The sequence below is a fragment of the Bactrocera oleae genome, chromosome 2, assembly GCF_042242935.1.
Source record: "Bactrocera oleae isolate idBacOlea1 chromosome 2, idBacOlea1, whole genome shotgun sequence".
NCBI classification, from domain to species: domain Eukaryota; kingdom Metazoa; phylum Arthropoda; class Insecta; order Diptera; family Tephritidae; genus Bactrocera; species Bactrocera oleae.
The window spans coordinates 809,866-829,362 of record NC_091536.1 but is presented as its reverse complement, the minus strand read 5'-3'; the positions used below and the strand labels follow the sequence as shown (position 1 = coordinate 829,362).

General features: G+C 33.2%; 1 protein-coding gene and 2 long non-coding RNA genes across 7 annotated transcripts; 1 reads left to right on the top strand and 2 right to left on the bottom strand.

The window, feature by feature from the left end:
- Window positions 1-594: 594 nt before the first annotated feature.
- On the top strand, window positions 595-1,292 carry LOC106622734 (uncharacterized). Its single transcript, XR_001330961.3, has 2 exons — window positions 595-850; window positions 912-1,292. It is a non-coding gene; the product is annotated as an uncharacterized lncRNA (long non-coding RNA).
- Window positions 1,293-3,585: 2,293 nt separating this feature from the next.
- Window positions 3,586-17,982, bottom strand: Gfat1 (Glutamine:fructose-6-phosphate aminotransferase 1). 5 transcript variants are annotated; one of them, XM_070106160.1, is made up of 11 exons: window positions 17,808-17,982; window positions 17,599-17,720; window positions 15,393-15,437; window positions 13,709-13,906; window positions 13,308-13,621; window positions 13,049-13,190; window positions 11,748-11,777; window positions 10,101-10,124; window positions 5,241-5,398; window positions 4,334-5,173; window positions 3,586-4,244 (listed from the first exon to the last, which is right to left on the bottom strand). In XM_070106160.1, exons 3-11 carry the CDS (start codon window positions 15,397-15,399, stop codon window positions 3,870-3,872), a joined length of 2,088 nt encoding a protein of 695 aa, XP_069962261.1. In that variant the 5' UTR covers window positions 15,400-15,437; window positions 17,599-17,720; window positions 17,808-17,982; the 3' UTR covers window positions 3,586-3,869. The 5 variants fall into 5 exon arrangements, with proteins under 5 accessions (XP_069962261.1, XP_014096822.1, XP_036229641.1 ...); XM_014241347.3 differs by lacking the exon at window positions 17,599-17,720; XM_036373748.2 differs by lacking the exon at window positions 17,599-17,720 and having other exon boundaries at window positions 5,241-5,362.
- On the bottom strand, window positions 5,772-10,092 carry LOC138855894 (uncharacterized). Its single transcript, XR_011395038.1, has 2 exons — window positions 6,213-10,092; window positions 5,772-6,104 (listed from the first exon to the last, which is right to left on the bottom strand). It is a non-coding gene; the product is annotated as an uncharacterized lncRNA (long non-coding RNA).
- Window positions 17,983-19,497: the final 1,515 nt, after the last annotated feature.

The window sequence follows — 19,497 nt, the reverse complement described above, 5'->3', positions numbered from 1 at the left end:
TTGTCTCTTGTTAACCTATAAGATAGTACATTAAGTTTGGCACGAGATATCGTTATGAAATTTGACATGGATTATTGTTTAGGGCAATAATGCAATCTCCGAAGAAATTGTTCAGATCGGATCAATATGGCATTTAGCTGCCATACAAACTGAACGATCGGATTCAAGTTCTTATAACGATCCTTTTGTATTTGTGAAGTTTTGTTATAGAATTTCGGTTTCATAAATTTTACTCACCCTCACAAATGCAAGATAGAAAGTATCATTCAAAATTCGCATACCTGATATTAGATGAAACATCGTTAAATCTTAAAGCTTATGAACTTTAAATATTTTTTACATATGGTACTTATATTGAATTATACATTTTGTTAAGATAAGCGATAAGGGGAATGAAAGGTAGTACCAGCAGGGCCACCGAGAGAAAAACTGGGCGCAGGGGTAAAAAGTGGGTACCCCTTCCTACAGGAATGTTTCTAATACTTTATACATTTTATTAACTATCTTCTCACTTACTACTTCAGTGTTTTTGAAGAATAAGTCAAATAGTGAAGAAAAAATCAAGTAGTATTTTATTCTCTCATCACATCTAAAATAACTTTGTCATATATATAAATCAGTTTATAAATATACTTTCAGTCAAAAATATTTTTTCAGATTGTACCGAAATATGTGAATATAGAGGGATGAAAAGACTTGACAGTTAAATTCAGTTTCTTTAAGCATACATCAACCGAAGAATTTTTTGCATCATGAGAACGATTTTTTTGAAGTCAATTCCATTTTTACTGCAATTTTCATCTACTTCTTCATGTAGGTCGTTTCCGTGGTTTTTTGTTTCTTGCTGATGGTAAAATCGTCTCGACATGTTCGCAAAGACAGTAAAGTGAATTGCGTATTTTGGGTTTCAGAATTTTCCAATGTTGTGCGCTGATACTGAAAATGTTGAAACATTTTTGAACGACACCAAAAAAGTTATTGCTCCAGGACAGCATTCAGCAGAGTCGCCTCCAGCCAAATATACCGTGGGGGTACCACAGGGCGAAAGAACAGCGTACTTATTTTTACGTTGGATGTGATTTTGTGCTTCTTCATATGTACTGCTCATATTGCTACCATTATCGTAGCCCTGTCCACGGCAGTCTTCCAAACGAAGGTTGTAATTTTCCAATGTTTTGCTAATTAAAGCGGTAATAGCTTTACCGGTTTTTCGTGATAATCTACAAAGGCTAGAAAACGTTCCCAACGTTTAAATAAATCTTTGAATTAATCATCTATCAAAAGCATTCTAATTTTTAACTATTCACTTAACTTTTTGGAAAATCCTCCCTTCGAGAACTCCGGGGCCGGGGAATCAACCCCACCCTTTATATATATGTACACATTTATATTTCATTTATCCGTTGATAAATATTCACATGTACATTTATAATATCCCTTTCATCAGATTTCATCCATCTTCACACTGTCGGGAGAGGTGCTAAAGGGATTTGTTCTGAGCGAACATGAAATCGGATCGGTCTGTTAAGAGAAAATAAATATTTTGTAAAAAAAAATATAAATAGCAATAACTTACTTAGGAATAATTTGTCTCATTAGTTATGTACGTATCCAACAGGATGGATAAAGTCATAAATACGATTTTAAAACAGACTTGAAGAAATGCGTTTTCGATCCATCGTTATGAAATCACCCGTTATAAATCGTTATAGAATTGGTTAAAGTCAGTCAAACTAGTGTTCTAATGTTTCAACCAATATCAACATTAACAGAAATTGTTTATCTCTTTGCTGGGATGATAGGATAATTGTTTTAATTTTATATATGTACATATGGTATACTTATTTATGTACATCTACATATGTGTGTCTATGCGGATTTATGAACACACAGGAGCTCAATCACCTGAAAAATCTCTTTGATGTTCGAAAATGCCCTAATATACATACTGGTATATCCAAACATAGTATATACTCATACTGGGCTCTCTTTAACACTCTAAAATATATCCTGAATCTTATCCATACATAACTAAATACAGAACATGAAGGGATGCGCATAGGAGCAGATGATTTCGTCCTCAAACACTACAGGCTGTTTAGTCGGTCAACGCACAGTGGTTCGGTTAGAATAAGCTAGCTGGGCAAAAACTTTTTCGTCTGTTTAAATTGAAATTATTGAAAATGACAACCCATATTCCTTTTACTACGAATCATGAAGTAATGGTAGTTTATCCCACATATCCAGCTACAAATTATTAAATAAATAATATAAATTATCAAACAATTAATGAATATAAAAATATAATTAGCTCAGTTAAGGAAGTAATGTTCATATTTAAGTTGTTTAAAGCAAGTGTTTTAGTGTTTTGAAATATTAAAATATTTGGTTATATTGCGGTATAGGAATCGTTGTCAACAATAAGTTTGCTAAGGTATGAGAATAATAAAATTTGGATTTTAATCAGCATCATCTTCTATAAATAGACAAAAAAAAATATTAAGCACACAAAATTTAAACATCTAAAGGGTGTTTTTTACACTCAGTAGCGGCCTAAATAAGCTATACTATTAAAAAAAGTAATAATTCGCAGAGATGAATATCGAAATGTAAATGCAAGTCTTCCAATTAAAAAACAACCCGCATACAAAATCTATAAAATGAAAGGGTGGGAATTTAACGATTGCAGAGCAGCTTAATAGAATAAAAAATACTTACAGTTGAGGAGAAAGAGAATTATTTTTAAAGTAGAAAAGACAATAAAATAGAAAATAAATTAAATATAAATATATAAAATATAACCGGTCTACAGCATTTTTGCGCACGAGTTATGCATATCATATTTTTGTTGCTTTTATACCTCAAAATAAGAATAATTCAACTTAATAAAAATACACAAAAGTTTTACATATTAATAATATATTAAAAGTTACGTTATTAATAATATATTATCTATTTTGGATTCATTCTTACAATAGGCTCCAAATGTTTAAAAATTAACATTTTTACTTTTCCGGTCATGTTTCGTAAAAGTTTCTCTTATTTACCCTCAAATATAGTCCCCCGTATACCGGCTTTGGTAACATCTCTCAAATTTCATTATATCTTGATAAAAGCGAGCTCCTTGTTCTTCTGAAGAAGTTCCACTAATATCTTTAAATTAATATAGGTATTCTTCATCCGATGATGATATTTGAAAGCTTCTGACTCGGGATTAAGAGTCTTTACAAATTATTTAATAAGACTCAACTTTACACGCAATGGCAGCATTGATATAGTTGAAGATCAATTGCTTCCCTTTTATTATTGCATTTTCCCACTTCGTAATCAGTACGTACCGGCCAATGTTTTTGGCGGTAGTGAGCAACATCATTTCTACTATCCCACATGTAAAGGTAACAGGAGTATTTAGTATATACACCTTGCATTCCATTCAAAAAGCACACCATCTTAAAGTCTCCAATAACTTCCCACTTGTATTCCATATACATATTTAATTGTTGTTAATACCATTTTAATACTGTCGTAATGTTTTGTGAGATATACATACGTAATTTGCCAATGGAATAGATGGAAAGAGTAAAATCATTTTTGTAAATTTTTTTTTATTAAAATTGTGTAAATATGTTTTTAAATTCTAAGGCCCAGCTCTATAGAAAACAGATTAAAACATATTCAAGGAAAGCAATATATGTACATAAAATCACTGTTAATATCAATCAATTAATATATAATTATATGTACATACGTATATGGTATATGAACCTACACGTATATAAGTGCAATAGCAAGTGTACAAAAACCAGCCAAATATATGTATATAAGTAAATATCTTAAATACAAGTATATAAACAATTGGACGCAAATCATCACTCCACGGTTACAGATTTCGCCAAATTACGAGGACAATCAACATCACAGCCACGCAGCACGGCAATATGGTATGAGAGCAATTGCATCGGGATGACCGTTAGAATGCCTTGAAGGCAGTCTACTGTGCGTGGTATTTCCAGCGAACGTGATGAGTAAGACTTTGTTTCTTCGTCGCCTTCCTCACAAATGATTATTGGGCAGCCCTTACGTGACGTTACTTGTTGTAAGGCATTGATACATTTGATATAAACTGGATCTCTCAAAACAATCATCATAACTGGCATGCGATCATCAATGAGCGCCAATGGGCCATGTTTAAGTTCTCCTGCCATGATACCCTCACTATGCATATATGTCAATTCTTTTACTTTCTGCAATAGATAAGTGAATAAATTATTTTGTAAACTTTTTGCTTCGACTTCATTTAGAGTATTTAAAATAAAGAAACAGCTTTACTTACCAGTGCACCTTCCAGACAAGTAGCAAAGTTATAACCGCGGCCCATGATAAGTAACGATTTATGTTGGAAGAGATCCTTGGCTAATTCTTGAACCTGACTATCAAGCTTTAATACCTGTCTAATTCGTTCTGGTAGCTCGTATAACGCCTGTATGATTTCCAAACGACGTTGCTGCAACGAAAGTCGATCTTCAGACATAACAAGAGCGAACATCACCAATGAAATAAATTGTGAAGTATAAGCCTTTGTTGAGGCGACACCAATTTCAGGTCCAGCATTAATGTGAACGCCACAGTGAGATTCACGGCATATACTACTTCCGACTGTATTAGTTATACCGACAATGAGAGCTCCTCGTTGTTTACAGTATCTCAAGGCCATCAGAGAGTCGGCAGTCTCACCCGACTGCGAAATAAAGAAACAAACGTCATCACGGAATATGGGTGTATTGCGATCCAGGAAATCGGACGCCAACTCAACCATAACTGGCAACTCAGTGAGCTCTTCGAGTAGTTGTCGAGTGGCTACGGCGCTGTGATATGATGTGCCGCAACCAATCAACATCAGCCGACGACAACGCTTAATTTCTGGTATGAACTCTTTAATACCTCCCAGTACTACTGATTTGGAATCAAATCGCACGCGCCCACGCATGGTGTTGACCACTGACTCGGGCTGTTCGAAAATCTCTTTCAACATGAAGTAGTCGTAGTTGCCCTTCATGATCTGTTGGATTTCCATTTTTAATGTTGTAATTTCTCGTGCATGTGGATCATCTAGACATTTCTTCAGACGGTGGATACTCAATGTTCCATCTCGAACAGCAGCCACATCATCATCCTGCAACATAAAAATGTTTAAAGTCGTTTCTTATGCATGTACATATATACATTCGTAACACCATTACCTCTAAATAAATGACCCGATTCGTGTGTTCAATGACAGCTGAGGCATCCGATGCGAAGAAGTACTCAACCTCCTTTTCCTCCAGTGGCATAAATTCGGATGTGCTTTCGGTGCGTGGCAACACTGGCAATTCACGAGTTTGTCCATGTGGACGTTGTTCTTTTTGATTAAGTTGAACGTTATCAAAAGAAAAGCGGAAGCACAAGCAAATGGTTGCAATTTAGCGTTGGCATTAAAACGTGTTTACAATACATGTTCATATGTATCGACACATGGGTGTATTTGTATATACGAGTGTGTAATATACATATATATGTAAATGGATTATGTGCTTCAAGGAGTGTGAGTAGATGCAGTAGATATGTGTATTTAGTCTTACCACAAATTCTGTTACAAGGCATACAACGAGGACAAATTCACAGAAAAAAGTGCAGTTCTTTTTTATTATAATTTGTATGCAGTGTCTGTTTATACATACACCTAATTCTATTTACACGGTTTTGATCAAACCATGTTATGAAATTAAAAAATGTTTAATTTTTTCCCCGATTTTATTCCATACTGCGCGATTCTAAATTTTTGGACTTACATTTTATTTGTCAGATTTAATTTTTGCGAAATATGTTTATATCACTCACAAATTTAGAGAAATATTCTTTGGATACAAGCAAGTTTACTGGTCAGAGCAATTGAAAATAGCACAAATTTAGGAAAATTCCCTTTTTTGGCACATGATGATGGCGATGGTTTTGATGATTTGGTATTTGATGACATTGATGAACTGCTGGTTAATTAGTATCTTAGCGAAGATGAAATATTATATTTTCCCTCAGAGAACGCTGGCTTTATAGTCATAGTGAAAAACCTGTTAAAATTTAATTTATTCATAAGAACATCAATAAAGAGTAGACATTTCAGTGCAGCTCAAAAGTACATTTTTAATGATTCATATCGTGTAAACGATATTACTTACGTGAGCTGAAATCTTCTATGGCTCGTTACAAAGGATTATTCAAAGAGGTAGCAATAATTGACAATCAAATGCTCATAACAGAGTTCACTGTTAAAAATGAACATATCTGGTGTACCGGTATGAAGCGTTAAGACACAAACGTGTTGGTAGGGAACATTTGTTGTAAACGAGCTTAATTGTTTTCTGTTTGGTTGGCAGGACATATGTCTAAGATATTCAATAACCTTAAAGTCATTTCCATACAATATCATATTTTTTTCATTGTGTTGAAAATGCCAAATTTTGTACAGGAAAGTGTTCATTTGCAAAACGCATTAATTTTTGTTTCCATTTGAAGAAAAGTGCTGCAGAGTCACATCGAATGCTTGTCGCAGCATATGGTTATCAAGCTCTATCAGACGCAAGATGCAAAAGATGGTTCCAACGGTTCAGAGATAATGATTTTGATGTGAGAAATGAAGAAAAAGTTTTAAGATGCCGAACTGCAAGCAACATTGGATGAAGATGATACTTTGAGTCAAAAGTAAATGGCAGCCATGTTAAATGTTCCACAACAAACATTTTTAAACCAAAAGAAAGATCCAAAAGTGTGGAAAATGGAAAACTGAAAAAACACTTGGATTTAAATGAGATAGCCTCCTCTACACATATACACCACTCTACTCGGCAAAAACTGGCGCACCCTAATACTGCCCACCCCATAATCACCAATACACTACAAATTGAAAAACACCATAGTAGACGACACCACACAATACGCCGTACCTGTACACTACCCTACTCAACAAAAAGGATGGACAACAGGACAGTCCACAACATTCGTTTTTACACTTCGATCACTATTCCAAGCACCACCTCAACAGTTTTCGATTACAACCGCAATCCGGCGCGCTATATACATATGTACCTTTTTGATCGACAACGATACGGCTTCGTTCAATCAGTATACCTGCATCGGTCTCCAAAATAGACGAATAAACTGAACAAATAATTTACATTTGATCTTAGGAAAAATAACACGTATTTAAGGTTTCGATGTTTCTTAATAAATTGCTTGTTATAAACTTAGTGAGACAGGCATTTTAATTTAGCATATGTTACTCACACAATTACAATTTCAGTTTTAAACAACTTGTGAAATCAGTTTTGCATGGAATTTTTTTTTACTTTCCCATTTAAAATTAGTATTTAATTTTCACAAAAAAACGCACATTTCATACCGGTACAACGGTAGATGTCGAGAGAACACAGCGGAAATCCCCTTAGAAAACAGAAAATTATGTCAAGAGAAATGGATATATCGACCAGATCGATGTCAAGACTTATTCGAGATAACCTCCCCATAAAAGCTAACCGCCGCCGAACTGGTCATCTTTAGATAACGCGTTTGAAGCAAACTAGTCCCAACAGATGCAAGCGGTTTCTTCAGTGGCTTACAGTCAATGGCTGTGAAAGTATCCCTTTAACAGATGAAAAAAAAATTTTACTGTTGAAGAACTTTTTATAAAGCAAAACGGCAAAATACGCAAAAACGTCAATGGACCCAAAAAATGTTATTCTGTAAGTTCAACGTGGTCACCATCTAGCTGCTGTAATGGTTTGGTGATAAGTCTCCTGTAAAGACTTACACCTCTTCACTTCTGCAAATAAGAGGTTAAAACTGGGGCAAAAGCGTACCAGTAGGATGTTTAAGAAGACGTGGTAAAGCAGTTAAGCAATACTCTTTTTCTCGATGAAGAGCATTGAATCTCCAGCCAGACAAAAATCACCCAGCAGTGGCTTAATAACAATTCTCCTGGTTTCATATCTACACCTTCTGAATGTCCAGATTTGAATCCGTTGGACTACAGTTTGTGGTCAAAGTTGGAGATCTTGGCCAGTCGAATACCCCACAGAAATTGGGAGAGTTTCAAAAAACCTTTGGTCCGAGCTGCGCCGTCAATATCAATAGAAACTGTGCTACTATTGATCAATGACCGAATCGTTTGAGATCTTATGTGAAAGCAAAGTGATCATTTGGAATAAAATTATCTTTACTAAAAATGTATTAGTGTTTTTGTTATAACGGCCTGAAATTGGAACAGAACTTATGATAGGACTATATAAAAAATATAGCTGTCAAAGATCACAAATTAAATCTAAATATAATTTAGAGAAGAAATTTTTAAATATAGACCAATGTACCATATGATTTTGTGCAAGAGTGTGTTAAATAAAAATTTTATGCATATGCCAATTTTTGCTTACCAATTATTGGAGAAATATACAGGGGTGTTGTAGGACCTGATAGTTGTCGGAATAAGAATTGAAACCGATAAAAAAAATGTAGTAGGTTTCATGAATTCAGATATCATTGGTTTGACGTTCGATATAGATTGATAAATTGTATAGATTTTAGGTGCCACGGAAACCAATTTGATCGGTTTTGTTATCAGAAACAAAGCAAGAGGATAGTCGCTGATAGATTTGAAATGTTAGAAATAAGGAAGTTAAGAAATTAATTTATATTATTGGTACGATTTAATTTATCTTTATTTCTATAGGGAAAGCATAAGAATATTTTACAAAATGTCATTACTACTGAGTTTATGGAAAAAATTCAAATATTTTAGGAGGATTTAGAATACGCAATAAACGTAATTTAACACCCAAATGCGTCTTTATTCAGTCGATAATGAATTGCTTTGCCATTCTGACAACGACGCAAGTCTGTCTTGGATTCTACAACACCCCTGATAAATATATATCTAAAAACCATACTATGGCATAACGAGCAATTCTATGCATGAATATATATTTGCTCATACTATCTGCAAAAACTGCTACAAATCTGGGATGAGTATACGACACGGCGGGTGTATATTATTTATTCCGTGCTAGTGTGGCTTCGCAAGGGTAACATACAAGTAATAGTTTATTATTTTAAAATTAGTTCTTGAGTGATTTTTGAGTGTATAGTCGCCAAAAACTGCCGAGATGCTTCAACTTCGGTCTTGTTAAGGCTGGACAATGGAGGAGAAAGTGTCTGGATGTTTCCACATGATACCCTCCTCCATACAACTTTGGCAACTTGCGTCCGATAAGATTTGTAGCCTTACCGCATGAATGCCTATAGAACAGTGTCCAGTAAGAACCATTACGATTGCGGCAAGATGAACGTTACAAAGGGAAAGTGGTTCAGTAGATCTCCTGTGTTCTACTCTAGACCAGAAATATCTTGGAGTCGCACAGGAGCGGGTCACCAGCGCCTGCTAAGCGCACGCGAGATCAATTGGTCCAGTGCTAGACCGCAAGACGCCAATGGTGATCCAACTCGGTCCAAATCTGATGTGACCGGGACAAGAACACCCATATACCCATGTGGTTTGCAGTTTCCAGCGATTCCGCTATGACCAGTCACTCAAACGAGTCTGATGATGAAGTAGATTCATGCTATTCCTAGTGAGGACAGAAACTCCAGAGAGCGCACAGTTAGCGCAAGTTCGCTTAAGAGTAAATGTAGTAATTCATTGACTCTCCCATGGAAATCCAGTTATCTGACATTACTAATGTTTGAAAAAACAAAAACAAATATACGAGTATTCTCTAACTACGTCTAGCTTTTTTCAAGTGAAGTGGAATTCGTATGAGTTTTTACAGTTTCAGCACACAATTCTGTTCAATGCCATGGACTAGTGTTTTGATTCATCGTTAATGTTTAATAATTTGTGGATAAATAGTTCGAACAGCAAAGCTGTGAATTTAGAGGTGCAAAACTTCGAGTGATTATGTAATGTTGTTTCGGCGTTAACCACACAACTATGAAAAGCGATTGAATAGCTATGCTTGCGTATGTATGTAAATGAAGTGCATAAACTGATTGCTTTTAAATATTTTAGGTGGATTTACCTTTTGTCTTGGATGCCTCTGTGTCTTTGGTGGTTTGCGACAGGATTCGGCCAGTTTTCGCAGTATTGCAGGTTTGCACATTTTTCCAAAAATTAAAAATGAAAGTATTAAGTTAGTTAACAAGTTAAGTTAGTTTGCAAATGGAAGCTGAATTTAAAAATTCGTACGAAATGTACTGATATAGTGACAATTAACCCGTCTAGTACTATAATATATTATATAAGTAAATAAACATTTATAACTGCTAATACAATTATATATGTGATATTAGCTCTGAAATTGGAACTCTGACTATCATGACTGACTATACCACAAATACCATACATATCTATATGTAGGTGCTTCGTCAAAATAAATAAAAACAAGTAAAAACGTTAACTTCGGTCCAATCGTTAATTTTTTATGGCTGCTATATGCTATAGTGACTCGATCTGAAAAATTTATGCGGAGATTGCACAATAGTCTCAGGAAATAATTTAAATTTCGTGAAGATTTCTCCTAACATGAAAAATTTGTCCATACAAACACTTGATTCCGATCGTTCAGTTTGTATGGCAGCCATATGTTATAGTATTCCAATCTGAATAATTTCTGATTGCACCATCGCCTTAGATAATAATCCATGCTATAGTGATCCGATATCGACGGTTCCGACAAATGTGCAGCTTCTTAGAAAGAAAAGGACGTATGCAAAATTTCATATCGGTATCTCAAAAACTGAGGGACTAGTTCGCGTATATAAAGACAGACGAACATGGCTAAATTTACTCAGCTCGATATGCTGATCATTTATGTATACATTTAGGATCTCCACGGTTCCTTCTGGGTGTTACAAACTGGCAAACTTAATATACCCTATTCACTGTATAAATATATGTGTATATGGTAAAGTGGAGAATTCGCAAACGAATCAATTAATTTTATATATTGGGCGGAATATTGTCTAGTAATAAACCATAATTCTATAATCCTCATATCAATTACCTAATAACTACATAACAAAAGTTTATTAGAAGAGCTTCCATTCCACTTAACTAAATACATAATACACACATGCAATATATGGAGGTATGTAAATATAATATATTACATGTATGAATAGGAACATAAGAAATAGTAGAATTTAATATTGCTTGTAAAAGTGTGTAGGTTAAATAGTTTACTATTTGTTATATTAAATTACAAAAAAATTAACAAGGTTAAAGCGTGGTTAGTTGCATATTAGAGTTATTTGTTTTTATTAAATTATAAATAAAGCAGTGGCGTAGCTAACTTGGGTGGCATTCGGTGCACTACTAAGACAAAAAAGGAATTGTTATACAATAAAAATTTCTTCTTTCTAGCTTTGGCTTGAAATTTTTGTGCTAGCGATTTATTTTTGAGAGACCGGGTGAGTGTCACCCCAAAAAAGGTGACACCCGCTGCGATACGCCCCGCCTCCCCCTTTTGCTACGCCACTGAAATAAAGTAAGTATTTGTCTGCTGTATTTGTATTAAGAGGACATGCTGTCTTATTTTGTTCTTAACGTTAGTATATTATAGAAACTAATGCACCTTTACCAACAATTAAGCAACCAATTTGCGATACGTACATATGTACATATACATATATGTATGTTTAGAAATTCAGGTATGAATACGAGGTACCTTTTTCACAAGTTTGCGATGACTTTTCGTCTGTTTGTAGGAAATAGAGTTGAAAACGATAGGCAAGTAGTAGGATTGGATAGCGGTTTCAAAAGATGAGGGTTTTGTAACATACATGTACAGATTATGCGCATAGTTTCCAGAAATTTATAAAATATCGGTGTATAGAGTACATAAAAGAGAGGTTATTAAGAAACAAATTTCATAAAAGTCAACAATTTACAATTTATTTAGTATTAAAAACGTAAATATGTATGCAAACAAGGTTTATGTACATCATTAAAACGTATACAAAATTTTACTTAATGCAAAGTATTGTATAACTGACTACCTACCTTAGATAAGTATGTACATACATTCATTTGTATAATCAATATTTAAAATAGTTGTCTTCGATTCGACAAACGTTAGTTTCCAGAGAATCGAACACACTATATCAGATGTTCAAACAAACCGGCAGCACTTGTGGTGCATCCATGCCTGCACTAACATGCCTTCTGAGACATGCGTAATAGTGTTATGATTCTTTCTTAGTGGAGAAATTCTTCTTTAGCGTTAAAACACGATGCTGTAACTCTTTATTTTTGTTTTCTATAAATTACTACACTTGATTTTAAGTCTTCAGTTTTAAAATACAAGAAAAAAATAGTTTTTTGAATTTTTATTTGTCATTCGAACCATTATTCTCTTGTACGAATTCAACTCGATAATTTTGTTGTTGCTTTTACGTGTATTGGCGAATCGAACTCAACTAATATAGACATTATTATTAGCAGAAAAATTGCGATCAACAAATACTTAAAAAAATAGAAGAATATATGCGATTTCAGAAAGAATATTTTTAAATGGTCTCTAAAACCCGTACATATGTATATGTGTTATATATGTATATGCCATTTCTTAACTGCTTCTTCAATGATACAGATTTCTATTTTATTAGCATTTTAATATTTATTTTATAAATTTTAGTTTCACTATTGTAAATGGCTCAAATAACAAATTACTGTCTAAAATAAATAAACAAAGATTTTTTTTAAAGGGTTTAAAAACTTAAAACTTGTTTAGAGAAAAACGAAGGCATGGACGCTACCAGAAATCTACTCGTTACTAAAATGTTATTGACGAGATAAAAACATTTCACCACCACAGGAAGAAGCGCGGTACAAATGGTCATGCATCAGAGGACATATTATCCTGCTGCCAGTTTGTTTTAAGAGTTGAGTAATTGAACATTTGTAATACAATAACAATTTTGTAATATACATACAATCTATTATAAATAGGTGAAATAATCAAATTACCTTTTCCATATAAAATAGGTATATGATCAGTGGATAAGCGTGTCTTCGTTTTAATACCAACAAGTAGCGGTGAACCACGTCTGGAAGCCACGCATTCTCCAGGGAAGTGCTTTGACTTAATTGCTATTGCAAAGGCACCCTCCTACAAGAACATTAAAACAGTTACAGATGTGTTAAACATTTCAGACAGTTGGTAGGCCCCATATGATTACATATTAAGTACTCAGCTTTTGTTAAGTATTAGTTAGCCATATCATACCAGTTGTTGGATCACTTGCTCCACAAGTTCTCTAAACGAATATCCTTGATGTTTCTTCCACAAGTGATGTACCAGTTTAGCAATAACTTCTGTATCAGTGTCTGATTCGAAAACGTAGCCCCGCTTCTCCAAAAATGTTTTTACATCTTTATAATTGGTAACGATGCCATTGTGAACTACAACGAAGCTATTTTCGTCGTCGGATCGCTGTGGATGAGAGTTAGTTTCACACGGTACACCATGAGTAGCCCAACGAGTATGCGCAATACCGACATGTGTCATCACGGGTTCATCGTATTCCTTACCACTAAAATCTACATATTTATATGGAATTGATTTAATTAGTTAGTATTATATGCATTTTCAGTTCCTAAATAAATCGGCTAGTGAGGTAAGCTTACGTTCAGCTATGGCATCCTCTAGAACCTTTACTTTTCCGCAACGCTTCACCATTACAATATCATTGGCTTGCGGTGAATCTATAGCAACACCTGTTGAATCGTAGCCACGATATTCCAAACGTTTTAATCCATTTAGAAGCAAGTCCAAAACTTCGTGACGGGACTTGGGGGTAAGGTAATTCAGATAAGCAAATATTCCTTTTGAAATAAAATTAAAATAAGAAATACTTATTTAGCATTCGTTTGTTACAAAGATAAATAACATAGGCTTTCTAGAAGTAGGAAATAACCGACTTGAGATATTAGACGAAGTCAAACCTCCGAGGATCAAAAAAATAACTCGTTTTAGTGTTTTATATTCAATTATTACATGGGCATGTACGAATTTACTCCATCTGCAAGTTATTTGTTAAAGTTCAATAGTTCATTTTATATTTTGAAATTTTTCATCATTTCTAGAGATACTGAATTATTTGATAACTTATGGCCAATTACCATACAACTTTTTCTTCGCTTTGTGTCCTACATTTGATTTGACAGAAAAGTTCGATGTACACTTTTATTAGAGTATGTTCACATAAACGCCACGCCAAACACAATGTTGGCAACTCTCATATTTTTATGCTTTGCCAAGCAACGATCGCAATTTTTATTAGGGAGAAACACTGAAAGCAAAGACTGCGCTTCGTTGTTTCGATATGAACTGTCACGTAAAGCAAGGAAAGTTGTATGTGAATGCGCCTTTACTCTTTTACATTTGGTTTTGAGGTAACCAGTTCATTTCGAAAAATGTCAAATCGTTGTGACGCAATGACACAGGTGACACCGGTACGAACTAGTACCGTAAAGCAAGTGAACAAGTAAGAAGCCACGCAGGCAAATCGCACATACCGTACATTAATACAATACTGTTAGTGAAAAACCGGTTTTAAATTTTTGTATAAATCTTGTCACCGCATACATGGAAAAGTGATTTAGTACAGTTTTGAGAAAAAATATTGTTTGACTCTTAATATAATTTATATTACAGAGTTTTTACAATCGCATTATTGAACTCTTAATATTGTTTTGAGAAAAGATTCCTTTTGATTGTTTCTCTCTATGCCTTAGTCTATTCATTTACTACAAAGCATTATTTTAAATATTTTATAAATATATTTTTAAGCTATTCGACTTGATAGTATCTTTGGAAGAGGAATTTTAGCAGAACTCAGATTAGCGTAAATTCAGGATTTCTTAAACTTTTAGTTAACAATTGAATAATACTTTAAACGCAATCTTCATCTGACTAGATTCAAGGTTAGAAGCAAACTTAGTGTCGAAACACTATAATAAAAAGGCAGGTACAATTTACTTTTTTAAATCTTACTTTGCGATGGTGTTATGACGAATCTACGCTCAAATCTAAATTTGAGATTTATCGTTAATCAATTTAAGAGTAATTTAATGTTATGTCTGTTTGAATACTTATAATAAAGGTCTGCCTTTACCTCCTCTTCAAATAATTATACAAACATCTAAAAAGAAGTTGTCAGGTTGTATTATATGTTGAATGTTCATTTCTTGTTTGTAACTTTGTCTTGTACAGTTATTAATCGAAAACCGTTCTTTTAATTTTTAAGGTGGAAACATGATTAGAATAATAAATCTTAAAGTTATTTGGCTATTCACAGCTATTACTTACCGCACATTCTAACTTTGGGTCACTAGTTCAACTGGTTTAACACTTCTGTAAAAAATTAAAGAAAGAATTATAAATATTTTGTTGTTTGAAAATATCTTATTTAAATAAAAACATGTTTTGATGTTTCATTTCACCAAAAGGTTTTGATATTTTTTTTAAATTCAGCAGCATTACAACACATATTTTTTATCTTGCCATTAAAGTTTCAAAGACGTGCATTTGTGCATTTACTGGGCAGTTCGGTTTTATCAAATTTACTTTTAAATTTTGTTTCCTTTGTATTTATGGGGAACACTATGCTTGGTTTTGTAGCCACACAGGAAATAGAAGACAAGAGAACCGTTATCATTTTTCAACGAAACATGTTTACTTGTTTATACTAATTGAAGTGATTCCTGTTCGCGCACAATAAAAGTAAATAAAACAGTTTGCATATTTTTAATGAAATATTTTGAGTTTTTCACTATATCGTATTTACTTGCTCATTTAGTTAATAATTGATTTTTTGAAGTCGTTTTGCACAATTATAATGGACGGACAAAGGAAGACCAACAGTATGCTTTCATACAATTTCAGATCGATATGATACAATTTCAGACAGACACGGCTAAATCGACTCAGCTCGTTATGCTGATCATTTATACATATATTTTTGTTAGCAACCTCTGACATTTTCTTCTGAATGTTACAAACTTCGTAGCAAACTTAATATATCCTATTCATGGTATAAAAATTTGTAATCAGGATGACAATGATGTAACAAAAGCCAAAAGACATGAATGAGATTGAAGAATGGATAATCTATAAAGTTTTTAAATTAATTTTTTGCAAGTCTGTTGTAAAAGTAAAACTTGTTTATTATTTGTATAAATTAAAATTTGGATAATTCAACGTTACGAAAGCATATTTTAATTTTTAGCACTTTATAATGTCTCTTTTATTTAAATATTGACATACAATACATGCGTACATAAGTGGGTAAATACTGGTTGGAGTTTGGGAGTTCACCATATTTAGAAAATGATGTTATTCTAAATATTGGTAGAGTGGTTAATACGTTGTTTTTGTTTTTTTTTATTATATCAGTTGTTTCTGTTTATTATTGTTTATTATCACATTTTATAGTTTGTGCCGTGTTTTTGTCAAATGGGCGTTCGAATTATTATATAATCGGATATAAACAAAGAATAATGAAATTGTATCTTATTAATAAAACAAAACCTAATTTGATTCATGAAGACTACAGTGCGTTCCCAAGTCTCAAATAAGAACCGTTCTATTGGAGTCGTAGACCATAGAAATACAACAAACACAGCAAATTCTGAACCCCATAAGCGGCATTTATTACGGCATTAGAAACACTGTTTACCTTTGTTCATTTCAAGTGGAGCGATATATAATAAATGATAAAAGGTACTATGTGCATGTATGAAGGTAAATATGTTCTTATTAGCCTGCATGATTATTTATGAAACCGTGCTAAATACTTGTATTTGGGCGGCAGATAGTAAATAAATAGTAATATACTGTTGATTATATTTAGAATCAAACTTCCGGAAATTATGAGTAATTTACTTAAGTGTCATTTTTTAATTGGGTATCAAAAAACAACAATGTGTAACAAAACTAAAGTAACACACTGATTTGGCTACAATTAAAAATGCAAAAAATGTGTTTTAGTTATTGACTACATACATACAAGTATGTAAGTATATAGGATTATGCATCTGTATAAGCCACGTGTTAAATAAAAACCAATAATCCCGTTTTTATTTAACAATTACGAATGTATATATGTTGGAGAGCTTATATAATTATAAGGCAATTCAAATCACGTAAGTTTCGAATTTTTGGCTATGTACATACATACATACGCGTGCAGATACAATAAATAATATATACATACGTGTATTTGTGTATATACCTGATGTAAAATCAGTTGATAAGAAATTAAAAAAATTGCATGTATTACATTTTGTCCTGCTATTAGGACAATCAAAATGTAATATTTTATATAACTCTCTGGCATTAATGCGGAGTTATTTTTATGTACATATGTATACATATATAGGCGTAAATGCATATGAAGTTTAAGTAAAAGTACGAATCGCGATTGTTCATTCAAAATTTCGACTGACTAGACTATTAGCAAGAAATCACGAAATGGCCAACTGCTGCTGCTTTGCAATGTTGCAATCTCACTTACTGTGCCCTTTACGGTGTACAACAGGTTCCACAATTTAAAATTTCCAAATTTACTCTTGTCTCAAGTAATTATTCATATAAGGGTAACTTGGCATCTTTTTTAGTTCGTGCTTGACTTGAATACTATATTATGCAGAAAAAAAACAATCAAAACAATCAAAAAAAACAATAACAATGTTAGTCAACCGAATGAAAACAGCTCTTACACACCTTCGCGTATTTAATATTCGTAGTCGAGCGCTAATCGTATTGACGCGTTTAATGTAGACCAAATGTACCACACTTTACCGTCGATGAGTCACAAATTTGTCTTATATGTTAATGAAACTTAACTTGCCAACTCCGCAGTTGGGTGCAGACTGAACTGAAACGGAAAAGTATCGCGAACGTTATTCTCGGTTTTTATACTTTTACCACAGACGACGTCAGCATAACGTTGGTGGAGCGAACGTAGGGCCACCGATCGTGCTCATTTAGCCACATACTCACCTACTGGTATTATGTTGATTTCTACCGCTACGTGTATCAGTGTTTATTTGTTATTGTTGCTGTTGGCATGATGCTTTTTTATCTTTAATGGAGTTGATGTAGTATGTGCATTCGCATTTATATATATATGTATATATGTATATATATATATATACCGTCCATACCTTATTGTATCGAATTCGCAATAACGAAGAAATGTGTCTTGTAGAGGGTGTTGTGATCAACATCAAGGAATTCATTACGATTTTAGTGGGGCTTTGTACATTGGTATTTGATACTCGTATACTCATGTCTATGCTGGACGAATCCATATGTACATAGTATAGAAAAAACTTTTCAATAAAATAGCTACAATTATATAAATAAAATATATGTATTTACTTTTCCAAAATTTACCTCACTTTTCATAAATTATCACTTTGAATATTCTACGTGGTATAATCAAGAGGACACCAGAGGAGAGTTATGACAGCGAAGAAAAGTCCAGAAACTTTTTCTATGCGATCCTAATCTAATTTATTTAAAATATAAGTTTACGTTTTTTGCTTTAAAAACTTAGTTGCAATGAAACATCAAAACCTACTTGTTAAATATTGCAAATAAAATGCCAGAATCTTTGAAATAGAGGTTACAAAAGCCTAGTATCATTTTTTTCGTTCAAAAGGGGAAGAATTGCTTACAGCTATTATAAAGATTTGCTTGTATTGTTACACTGCATAATAAAATACAGGTGCTTTTTTAAATCAATCAAAACTGGAGAGCGATAGACCAAAAAATTTATCAGCGATCATCCGGTATTAAAAGCGCTCATTTTCGTCTTTTTTCGTTTTAGTCTGAAATTTTAGGATTTCTGAAAAGTCTGGTAACTGTCAATTAAACTATACGCATAATAGAATTTAAGAAAATCTATCTCAATATGTTGGGAGAGCATTTTTCTATTTTCTTGTGAATTGATACTTATTTCTGTTTGGGATACATTTGTTTTAGAAGAATGTGACCACACATTTATCGTTCTAGTGTTCTTTATAGTATACGACCGTTTACGACATTTCGTTAACAAACACCGAAATTACTTAACTGTAGAGTAGCTTTTGTATTTCGTCGTCAAATCTGGGAACCAAATGTAAAGCTAATTTTATTATCCGCTGTATAATTAAAAAGTAATATTTTATTATAAACAATTGATTAATATTGAACTATATGATTTTGATTGGATACAAAAATGGAACAATCCTATTTTATTGTCCTATGAGAAACACAAACATTTACTAGCGGCGTAGTAAATCAGTCAACCAGCTAGTTAGAAGGCATACTCAACACTCTCCTGATTAAGTTGTGTTTGCAGAATTCGCGAAATTAAGAGTAGTACCCGCCTTAGTGAAGCAAGAGTAACTTGTAACAATCCGAAAAG